Source organism: Scomber japonicus, chromosome 8 (genome assembly GCF_027409825.1).
Source record: "Scomber japonicus isolate fScoJap1 chromosome 8, fScoJap1.pri, whole genome shotgun sequence".
Lineage (NCBI taxonomy): Eukaryota > Metazoa > Chordata > Actinopteri > Scombriformes > Scombridae > Scomber > Scomber japonicus.
In genome coordinates, this window is record NC_070585.1 from 9,271,233 (window position 1) to 9,282,447 (window position 11,215).

Here is an 11,215-nt window from a genome sequence, read left to right on the forward strand (position 1 = left end):
AATGGAGAAGAAGAGAGTATCTGTGATTGTGCGTGCATGTCAGGTTAGGTGTGTTTGAGTGCATGCGCTGGACTCACCGAGGCAGCGTGTAGGTGTGTTTGTGTGTCTGTGGGGTTGCGATAAGGCTCTCAGCCACACCATTAGGTGACTCATAATCCACACAACCTCATACACACACATGAACACACACACACACACACACACACATATATACACAAACACACGTGTGCGCGCGTGTACAAGCCGAAACACGGTGGCAAACAGACACATACACCCAATTAAATATGAACACACGCACACCCACACATACACATGTAGCATAAACCCAGCCTGTAGACAAGTGCACATGGCCAATTTCTTTTATTTCAAAAGGGCAAACAGACAGTACAAGTTGCACATGAAATAATTTAGCCTAAGCTGAACTCATTCATTTCTTACTGATGCAGTGACGTCAGAACAACAGAATCAAAACTCCCCCATTAGAAACAAAACATTTGGCTCCTTCTTTAAATGTCGAAACACAATACATCCAAACTGGAAAGGGATGTAAAAAAAGACATAATGTTTTCCAGATATTTACAGTCTATTTACAGCATTTTTGTCATCATCTAAATATTGACACACATTGGTATCCTTCTTTCTCTCCTCTCCAATTCACTGATTGTCAAAAGAAAGGATGGGAACGAGTGTGAACATTCTGAAAAACGGAGCTGCAGCCCCGCGCTAAACACAAAGATCTGGAGATCTTTCCGCCACAGTCCGAGCGTGTTAACATGGTGTCCTGTGTGTTTTTTTAAACTGCAGCCCCTCAACAATCATCCAACCGGGATCCTCTGACAAATGCTGCCACCAACAAACATTACTATCCATCCAAGGCTCCGTTGCTTCTCTCCTGCGCCAGACCCAAAGTAAAGTCGGACCCCCTTAGATCAAACGCGGACACTCTGCTCTCAAACCCAGGGCCTCCAGGCTTCCTCTTCAGCTCCTCGCACTTCCTGTATTTACAGATCTGGTGTCCCCTCTTGCGATTGCGGCAGCTGCTGCACTGTTCGCAGTTCGTCTGACGCCGGCACGGTACGCACTCTCCGCACCTCTTCCTCTTCCTCCTCCCCCCGCCGCCCCCGCCCAGAGAACCGGGAGAGTAGCCCTCGGCCACCAGCCCCTCTATGCCCTCGGCTCCCATGGTCGCGCTCCTCCAGTGGCCTCCCCCCATCTGAAAACCCGCCAAAGGAAACAGAGCGGGGCTGAAGGGTAACCAGGCGCCCAAGAAGGGTTGGAAGTCGGTCCCGCACCCAGGAGAGTCTTCTTCCTCCTCCTCGGGCCCGAATCCGCTTCCCTCCCCATCTCCCTTCCCACCCTTCGCTTCCGCAGCCTCCCTTTTAGCTGGTTGGCTGCTCTGCGCACCCAGGCCGGCCTGCTCTGTGGTGGCGGGGGTCAGAGCCAGCAGCCCGGCGCGCATCAGCAGCTCTGCAGCATGGGCCAGGTGGAGCCCGCTAGGTGACTCCCACATGTCAGGCCAGGAGGGGGCCCGGCGGGGCTTAGTGTGCCCGGGTTGGGCAGCCCGTTGCTGGGCCGGAGAGGGCTGGATCAGGCCTTTGACGTCCACGGCTGGGGAAGGGGTGGAGATGTAATGGGAGAGGCTGTAGGGGTGGCTGGAACGCTTAAGGCTGGGTCTCAGTGGCTCGTTGGGAATTTTAGCGCTGCTGTGGGCTTGATCTGGGGAGGAAGGGCCAGCGATGTCTACGGCGGTGGACATAGCAGTGGCTGTGTGTGGGAGTGTCTATCCTTGTGTATGTGTGTGTGTGTGTGTGTGTGTGTGTGTATGTGTGGGAGGAGAGGTGAGGGAAAAGGGGATTGAAGCCGATGCGGGGTTGACAACCGTCCTGCTGTTACTTCAGCCAAAATGGCAAGCCTTGGCCTGTGTCCCTATTCCCATTCTCTGCAGCAGCCTCAGAGTCCTGGAGAGCTAGAAATGAATAGGGGATGAAGAGAGGAAGGTTAAGAATAGAAATGTTGAAGAGACGAATACAGAGGGAGAGTAAACAGAGGAGATGAGACTAGAAGATATTTCTCCACCATGGCCACTAAACACAGTGTGAGAGAATCAGTGTAAAGAAAAATAAAAAGAGAAATGTAACATATATGTAGATATGAGTAGAAAAACAAAACTCCCTGAGCACAGATGAGCAGGCCCCTGTAGGAGACACAGTGCATGCTTTGCCAATGATTTCCGCATACAGGAGGCAGTATCCCTTTAAGAATTTCACGGTATATCAATGCAATCAATAACAGAGCGACAACAATATGCAAAGATATGCGCATATGCGCAGGTCAAATGTGGAGCGCGCTTTTCAAATACATTTTGACGACTGCTGTTATGTGTGCCAGCCAAAGCTTAAGCTCTGAAAGAAAGGAAGACTAAATAGTGAAGCGTAGAAAAACAGGCTGTCTTTTGTCTGCTATCGGCGACGAGGAGCGAGGTGCGCAACGATGCGGTTGCTGTGGATAAAAAAAGACCAGGCTATATTCCGTGTCCACATTAGTAGAAAAAACTATTGTGGGGATTAAACCCGGGACATAAACGTTTTATACATGACAAGTGTGTAAACCGTTCGATGGGTCGATCAAGGAGCCCGATCGATCATTTGACCGTAATTAAGGTTACCTAAGAAGACGGTGCTCGGCCGACGCCACGGAGAGCTGACCACAGTCCGAGTGGTCGCTGCGACACGGCGCAGCACGCAGGAAAAAGGCGACCAAACAAAAACAGCGAAAATCAATGAGGAAGTATGGAGGGAAAAAACGTCTCGTCTTACCTTCTTAAAATCCGTCCGAACTCTCCTGTCAAAGATAGGATGAAGTCATGAACTAATGGCGTGGTGATTGTAGTGTATATGGACGGCGGAGCTGCCGATTCCTCCTCCACCTCTCCGTCCCGGAGGGTCTGCAAACACTCTGCACGGAATTTGGGGGCGTCGCTCAAAATGCGAAGTGGACTCTGCAGCCCGAAACCGTGGTCAGAGCGACCCCGTCATGTCCACAGGAAGAGTCCCAACATGCACAGACAGCTGATAGCCTTAACACTGGAGCATTTAAAGCAGACACATTACATATCCAACACACACACATAAACAAACAAACACACACACACACACACACACACACACACACACACACACACACACACACACACACACAATCAATGAGCATGTTATTATCAATGAACACCATTTATCCTTATGTCATAATCATATCAACAACACAGGCAAATTAACATCACCCATTATTATACACCTAAACTATACAATTCAATTAATATGACAGAATATGACACAGTCCAGCGGTGCAGCCCAGATGTTTGTCCATCAGGACATACATTACATGCATTATTTATGACGACACACTAAATATACAGCAGCGCTCATTAAAATCAATCTCAATAAACTGCCACTAATGCTGTGTGAATGAAGCTAATTCATTCATGATTGTAGTCAATGACAGCGGTTAAGCGTGTGTAAATTTAGCATATGTATGTGTAGGAAGAGGAGGAGGGGGAGGAGGAGGGGTCTGCTGGCTGTGAGGTAATGTCATGTAATGTGTCAATCAATTCAATTAAAACAGCTGGATAATTAGTGATGTATTGAATTATTCATACTACTACTATAATAATGATAACAATAATAATAACAATATAATGATAATAATAATAATAATAATGTGATATTAAAGTAAACATAATATTACAGCACACGTGTGGGTATAATAAAGCCATCAGTGATATCTACACGTTTTGCGTAATAACCTCCATAAAGAGCACGTGCTGGTGTAGACGTCACTTATAGTAAACAATATAAAGCAGCCTGCGTTTAAAAACAAACAATGAATAATTAAACAGTTTACAAACATCCAGAACAGATAGAGTGTGTCTGCAGTTTATCATGAATCCATGTTGATGTTACATGCTGAACTCTCTGCACTCAGCATTGTGGAGCGGTGTGTGTATATGTGTGTGTGTGTGTGTGTGTAGCCTATATGTGTGTGTGTTTTAAGGTGACTCCTCACACAGGGATGCAGGAGTCCACTCCACCTCTTGTGAGAGTCCTCCGTTGCATCTGGCACGCAGCCAGATACCTCGTGCGTGCGTGTGTGTGTCTACGTGCGTGCGTGTCACTATGGGAGCAGGGGCCCACCGTGTGCTCGCGTACACTGTTGTTGGCCGCGACCATCCGTGCACACACAGCGTCGTCTAGCGGTCACCACTAATAACTGCCACATCTTAAAATGGCCACTGGTGCTGGTGGACACTGCAGCACGACGATGCCCCCCCACCCAAAACCCCCTCCACCCTTTACCTCCAGCCACTGCCGGGTTCAGCGGTTTTTTTGGGGGGGGGGGGACACAGGCAAACTCTGTCTGGGTTTATTTTCGTTTATGTCTCAAAAGTGTTTTTCATAAGTAAAACTATTAATATCACACATTAAAAATACAGTGTAAAGTCTGGTTAAAGTAACTTCAAAGTGAAGATTTAAATAGAGCAAAGTCTACTTATACATCAAAGTTACTAGTTTATATAATGTTGTATAGTTTAATTCATAATAATGCATCATATTTTATTTGTAGTAGTTACCAGTAACATGTATCTGTTAAGTAAATGTAGTAGAGCAGTGTTTTCCTCTGCAGTAGATGTACTTGGTTGTATTTTTGGCCTTTTGTAACTTATTTCAAACTTAAATTTCATTTATAGCACATTTCTTTCCTTATTGGCCATTAAAAGTGCTTTACACCCTCATCCATTCACACACACACATTCATAGACTGATGGCTGAGGTTGCCATGCAGGGTGCCAACTATGCATCCCGCGCTTCCCCCATTATGTTTCTATGCTCACCCATTCACTCACATACCAGCTGATGGTATCATAATTCAATATATTTCATATCTAAACATCATAATAAATCTACAGTCATTTGTGGCTCTTCTACCTGAGGGCCCCAGTAGTTGCGAACCTTTCCTAATGGTAAACTCCACCAGCCGAGGCCTCTCCCCTCCACACACACACACACACTGCAGTTGGCCCACAGAGCTGTTAACTCATTATCTGTGCTACACTGTTAATCCATAAGCACACCGCTCTGCCTCGCAGTGGTTAAGTGGAGTGTTTTAGGGTCCGGAGGTTAAAACATAAAACCAATGTAGGAGTTTGACCCCTGGCTCCCACAGTGCCAACAAAGCCTCCTAAAAAAAAAAAAAAAAAAATGCACGAGATCGTCATATCAGATCACTCAAGTTTTTATTCACAATATATAGAACAATGATTCAAGTCAGACACACCGCAGCCAGTACAAAATAAATCTGATGAAAAAGCAAAATATATCCTTTATAAGCTGAGTTTTCAACACTTTACAGATTAAATACATCAGTTTCCTCAGATAACAGTAACTGGTTACACACAGCAGAGTGTTTCAACAGTTGGACATATGAGGTTTTCATTTCATTTGACACAGACAGGACTTCTACCTCTGACTAAGCAGCTTGTAGTGCAAAAATCAACACGTGTAACATTCATATGGGTTGAGTATGTTCTGACTTTAGATTATAATGTAAGGCCTGTGCTGCATTCAGATGCAGAAAAGAAAAAAAAAAAAAGAAAAAGAAAAACTAGTCTTAGGCAAAGATATGCCTGGCTCGTCGTGTTTCCACCACCTGTTCCACACCTGGACGAGAGGAGACAGAAAAAGGGGGACTCCGGACGTGAAGGTCTGATGCCCGCGCGGTGGAATTTTGACCCGAACGCTTCACGTTAAGTGGGTCAAAAAGGCGACTGCACATGTCATAACACCTTAACATCAGAGTGTGTGGATTGTCAAAGTCTCTTTATTATCTCTGCGCAATAAAAATGACCTTTGATTTTAAAGTTGTGGGGTTAGTGTAGGAACAGAGCGGGAATGTAAGAAACTCACTCTCTATTCTGGGCCATGAAGAAGACTGTGTCATACTGTAACCGTCAATGTTGCACTGTAATGAGGAGAACTGGCTGGACAAACTGGGGAGGGGTTGGGGGGGGGGGGGGGCACGCAGTTCTGATAGGTCGGCTTTAGGCGTCCCTCTTTTTGATGATGAGCGGTCCGACATTGTCCCCGGTCTCCTCGTTGTGTTTGGTGTGGGCGCCGTCGCAGTAAGGGAACTGGAAGGAAGACGAAGAGAGTTTAGAGGGAAACAAAAGCGGCTCTTATCAAGTTCAAGACCTTTGTACTCTGATTAATAGAGCTGTGACAGAACCATGACTTTAATATGGATCCAGAGTGGCTTGAAAAACACATTATTAGGAGTAAATAAGACATTTCTGAGCAGCTGAGTGGATGACTGATGACAACGTCCACATAATTCAACAGTTATATTGTTATGATGAAGAGAAAATACACACAGTGGTTATAAATGACCACAACATTTGTGTTTATTATATGTCCATAAAGCAAATAGTGGATCTTGATTATTGCAAATGAGTTCTGTGTCAGCCAGGTCTATCATTTTAAAACATGACACCCCCCCCCCCCCCCCACACACACACACACACAAAGCAATTAATGGCCACTTAGTTAAATTAAGATGTCTCCAAGTGTTCAATTCTCAATGTAACACTGCTGAGATCACACTTTCATTTCCATGAAGCAGAAAACAGTGAAAAATGGTTTGTCAGTGCTGGAGCAGATGGGGCTCGCTCACTTTTTGATGCGATCGGTTTTTTTTTGACTCTTGAGATTCTTCTTATGAGTTCAGTCGATCGTAAGATGGCAAAACTTACAGAATAGTTGTTCTCCTGACTCGCAGCAGTCTCTGGATACTGCTCTGCTCTAAATTTAGCTGTTAGTGTTGAATTCCTCAGTTTTTTTGGCTGACTTAGCCGTCTCAGGGGGTCTCTTCTCAACATGACTGTGTGTGTATGTGTGTGTGTGTGTGTGCGTGCGTGTGTGGGGAGGAGAACGTTTTTTCCTCATTCATCATGTGATGAAAGCTGAAACAGGAGTGTTTTCTCTGACCACTGAAGCCATTCCTTTGATTAAAAACAGTGCAGTGTTGCATTACTTCAAATTCATTAGTATTCCTTACATTTGAAATATTTTCTTATTGAACTGTTGAAATTGTAATTCATCCACCACATGATTCGACACTTTCTGGTGACACAGTGTGCTCAAACTGTAAAACACAGAATTCAGGACAAGCGAAACGGAAAACATGGAATTTGGGAATAATTAAATGGAATCTGGATTTCATTTTAGCTCTACATGCTGTCGGTAGCTGATACTCTGCATGTTGCATTTTTGTCATCTAAGCTGCAGTCGGAAAGTAAAACACCTGGCTGTGACATCACCGACTTCCCAAAAGTGCAACAAGTGTGAAAGTGTGACCACGCAGAGAGCCGACGGACCTTTGAACCACATTTTGGAGACCTCACCGGACTTAACTGTACTGACTGGCAGAAACTCAAAAAGTAAACTGACCTTCTTTGACTTCCAGCAGCGGCAGTACACAGCTTTGGTGCCGATGTCCTCCATGTCAAAGCTGTGCACCACTTTGGGACTGTCTTTGCTGATGCATGTGTTCACCTGGGACTTCTTGCAGCCTCGCCCCTTCAGGTAATGGCTGACTAGAAAACCTCCTGCAGCTGCGACCACGGCCACCGGCACCGCAACCAACAGGTGCTCTGGAGAGAAAAATATGTATTTGAGGGTTAACAAAAACTGACTTTATACCCTTTTACAGGAGGGAGTCAGTGCTTTTGCTGCTTTTGTTGTTTACAGACAGGTGACACAGAGCTATCTCAGTGTTTGTTTAATGTGAACATAAAAACTTCATGGGTGACTTGACTGACTTGTGTTAGATAATGACGTCATTTAGATTTGTGACCAAAGGAGCCTCTCTGTCAGTAAACAGCTTTGTGGCATTTCAGTCCACTTTAAGTCCTCTTGAACTGGCTTCATGCATTTTCTAAAGTGAACTTATTTAAATAAACTTCCCACACAAGCACTCAGGCAGCTTTCCTAATGAGACGTCAAAGGAGACATAAAGAGGTGGAAGTGCTTATCATCTTTAAAGAAAAAAAAATTTAATATAGCTTAAGTGAGCTTTAATAGGCTCATAAAGTCTAGTAGCAATCAGATTGTTTTTCTTTAATATCCTGAACACTTGATTCAATATGAGCTTGAAACTAAAGGACAAAGTTCATGTTGTCATACAAAGTACCAAACATTAAGCTACCACTTTATCAAAGATTGAAGGTGAGTTGATTTGGTGTGTGTTCAGATATGTAGACACTGACACTGAACAAACACTGTAGTCCTGTTACACGGTCTCATAAATAAGCACCTTTGTGTACACTGAGTGACTTGCAGGCATTCAGGGTGACCAATTAGTACTATTTGCATGTAAGGTTTTAACCACAAAGAATTGTTCTCTGCATGTTTCTGCTATGAGCCTTCAAGCCACTCCATAATGTTTAAAAATCCTGGATTTGCTGCACTCTTTAGGTCTGCTGTAACACTGAAAGGACAAGCCAGTAGTGTTACATAGAACTGTCAGGGTTATTATGTGTTTTTATGATTGTGCTGGAAGAGGAGGCGAACACTTGAACCTTTCAACTGTACTATTTCCAAATTCACCTGACACCAGTCAAACAGTAACAAAATGCTTGGAAGGCCTAACAGCTAGTTCAGATGATGACTTAACATCTACCTCTCCTCCTGCTACATCATCTGAGGTAGAATTAGATTCATATAGAAAAACTTAAGAGTAATGTGCTGTGGCTTTTCATTTTAAATCGGGGATTGTGAATTGCACTGTTCTCCAGTTTTGTTGAGGCTGAGCAGGATTAGGCAGCATCACATGATGCAGGGACATCAGGAAGGAGAAGGGGCCCTGCCACCAGCCTGGGTCAGCTGGATCAGTGATTAGCTGCAACCAAACATTCAGATACTCCTGCTGTAGATAGTGGGATCACCTCCAAGTATGACTCGAGCTCATGGGCCAAAACTGAGAGAGTGTCTAAAGTTGGAAACATAACCTGTGGCTGTATTTACTCTGCTCACTGCCAGCTAAGTGTTTGCTAGCCAGCCGAGGAGCGGTTAGGTCACTGACATTGCGGTAAAAGAAAAGTTACTTCAACCTTAAATGATCGATATTTTAAGATAAAAGAGCCTATTTTACCAGAAGTAATCTCCACACACCGAGAAGTAGCCCGACAAGCAAGTGTGCAGTACCGATGGTCACAGAGATATCACGTTTATGCTGAGCGGCAGGCGAAAACACTCGTTACAAGCTAGCATGCTATTAGCTGGCGTTAATACTTTACCTTTTGACAACCTTAATCCCGAGTAGGGTAATGCGGGCATAGCAGGTAAACTCGGGGCTGTCATATTTTCTCTGGACGGTGTGTGTTGTTTGTAGTCAGCTCACAACAGCAAGGTCAACCGAGGAGTCTTATCCGCGCTCCGTTAGCTACACCAGCGGTGTATCTGCACCGTCGACTGACGTCACTGCGCTACACCCAATCAGAGCCGAGGAGGGAGAGTGATGTTCCGCCAAGGCAAGAGGATTCACTCCACAGCTCAAACCTACTTTGCTTTATTTAACTGAACTGTTATATGACGGATTGGGTTCTTTCGTCAGTCTTTATTTATTGAAACCTTCATTTAGGCCTCGAAAGTCATTGAGGTTTCCTTCATTTGCAAAGATGTCGAGACAGAGAGATCAAAAAAGGGCAATACTCAATGACACTGTGCAGAAGACTGTTTATGAAAGTCTCATTAACATGGAAGATATCTAAATGAGAAATGTATATTGTGAAAGTTGATGTCTTGACAATTGAGAACACTAGATATTTGATTTATAACAGCTATGCTGTACATATCATTTCGGAGTTATTACAATAACCAGACTTGATGTATGAATAATGCTCTAAAGTCATTATTACGGCTGGGAAACTTGGATATTTCCGAAAAGACACTGAATAGTCCAGCACACAAGTGCCGGAAAATCTAACAAATATCCTACAGATGCTCCCCGCCAAACACGGTCTCTGCCATCGTCTGTAATAAATAAATTTCCAGTGTTGTATCGGCAATACACCGTATTTTACTGCTCACATCTACAAGCCTATATCCAAACAATCCTCTGGATGAAGTAAAACACTCGTGAGTCGTTCAGCCCTCATGACGTATACGGAGCGCAGAGTCTTGCTACTGCGGATAACTAACTTGATTGCTGCGCTCTTTGTTACCTAACCCTGTTGCCTTTCAGGAAAAGCTTCTCTTAGAATAAGTAAATACTTTACTGAACCATGATAACCGCCCCTGGTTAAACTTTAACAGCTAACAATAGCTGAAAATACACGATTCTATTTTCATCAACATAAACACAGAATAGCCATCAGTTAAAATGTAATATATACACATATATATAGTTTAAAAAGTTGCTTAAAAGCACCACCAGAGGTCGACAAAACAACCTATACTTAAAAACTAAACTGTAGTATGTATAAGTATTATGACATGCGTTGAATCTAAAGCTATTTTATTGTTCTGTTAATATATTTTTACAAGTGTATTTTAAAGTTCAGCTTCTCACTAAAAGAATAAACCAGTGATAGTGACTGCATCTCCAGACCACTTATATTTATTCTAAGAACAATTTTAAATTATGTAAAGTTTCAGTCATGTTTCACTTAGTAAACAGAAATAATCTGTTAACTGTTATAATAATCCGTTAATAACTTATATAGCTATAAGATATTAATGATACAGTGTGGTACTAGCAGATGTTCCTCTATCACAGGTTCTGTAGAACTGGGTCATGAATTTGACCCCGTCCTACCTCTGCATGTCGTCCAAAAGGGCCCGAGAATGAGTCAACACAGGAGTCACGGGTTTTTATTACACAGTTTAATCAACACACAAAGCTCAACGAGCCTCTCAGGTAATTCAATATACAGAGGTTTTGTGCAAGAAGAGTGGGTTCTCCTCGCACCCAGAGCCCAAGCCAGTCCCATAGCCATTTAAGATGTTAGCCTCTAATTTAACAATAGCAAAAAACAAAAAAAGAAAAGAAAAAAAAGCAACCTAAAGAGTTATGGGGGGGAGGGGGAAAGGGGGGGATAAAAAACACAGGTTGAACTAAGAAAAATAAATTGCTTAAATACCTGGTCCAGAACCTCCACTTTGTG

At 43.7% G+C, this 11,215-nt stretch overlaps 2 protein-coding genes across 2 annotated transcripts; both read right to left on the bottom strand.

Annotated features, from left to right (window-relative positions):
- Positions 1-347: 347 nt before the first annotated feature.
- cxxc5b (CXXC finger protein 5b) lies at positions 348-3,060 on the bottom strand. The gene is made up of 2 exons (XM_053324377.1): positions 2,817-3,060; positions 348-1,966 (listed from the first exon to the last, which is right to left on the bottom strand). Exon 2 carries the CDS (start codon positions 1,754-1,756, stop codon positions 863-865), a length of 894 nt encoding a protein of 297 aa, XP_053180352.1. The 5' UTR covers positions 1,757-1,966; positions 2,817-3,060; the 3' UTR covers positions 348-862.
- Positions 3,061-5,273: 2,213 nt separating this feature from the next.
- zgc:110843 (uncharacterized protein LOC541492 homolog) lies at positions 5,274-9,508 on the bottom strand. The gene is made up of 3 exons (XM_053324396.1): positions 9,347-9,508; positions 7,500-7,702; positions 5,274-6,184 (listed from the first exon to the last, which is right to left on the bottom strand). The coding sequence occupies exons 1-3, from the start codon at positions 9,408-9,410 to the stop codon at positions 6,095-6,097; spliced, it is 357 nt and encodes a 118-aa protein (XP_053180371.1). The 5' UTR covers positions 9,411-9,508; the 3' UTR covers positions 5,274-6,094.
- Between the last annotated feature and the right edge of the window lie 1,707 nt (positions 9,509-11,215).

What these genes read in the sequence shown, in the direction of transcription:
- cxxc5b (XM_053324377.1), bottom strand. Translation starts at nt 1,756, where the DNA reads ATGTCCACCGCCGTAGACATCGCTGGCCCTTCCTCCCCAGATCAAGCC.
- zgc:110843 (XM_053324396.1), bottom strand. Translation starts at nt 9,410, where the DNA reads ATGACAGCCCCGAGTTTACCTGCTATGCCCGCATTACCCTACTCGGGA. An exon ending in GGGATTAAGGTTGTCAAAAG is followed by an intron (nt 7,703 to 9,346) that starts GTAAAGTATTAA and finishes TTTTCTCTCCAG; the next exon opens with AGCACCTGTTGGTTGCGGTG. An exon ending in GCTGCTGGAAGTCAAAGAAG is followed by an intron (nt 6,185 to 7,499) that starts GTCAGTTTACTT and finishes TCTTCCTTCCAG; the next exon opens with TTCCCTTACTGCGACGGCGC.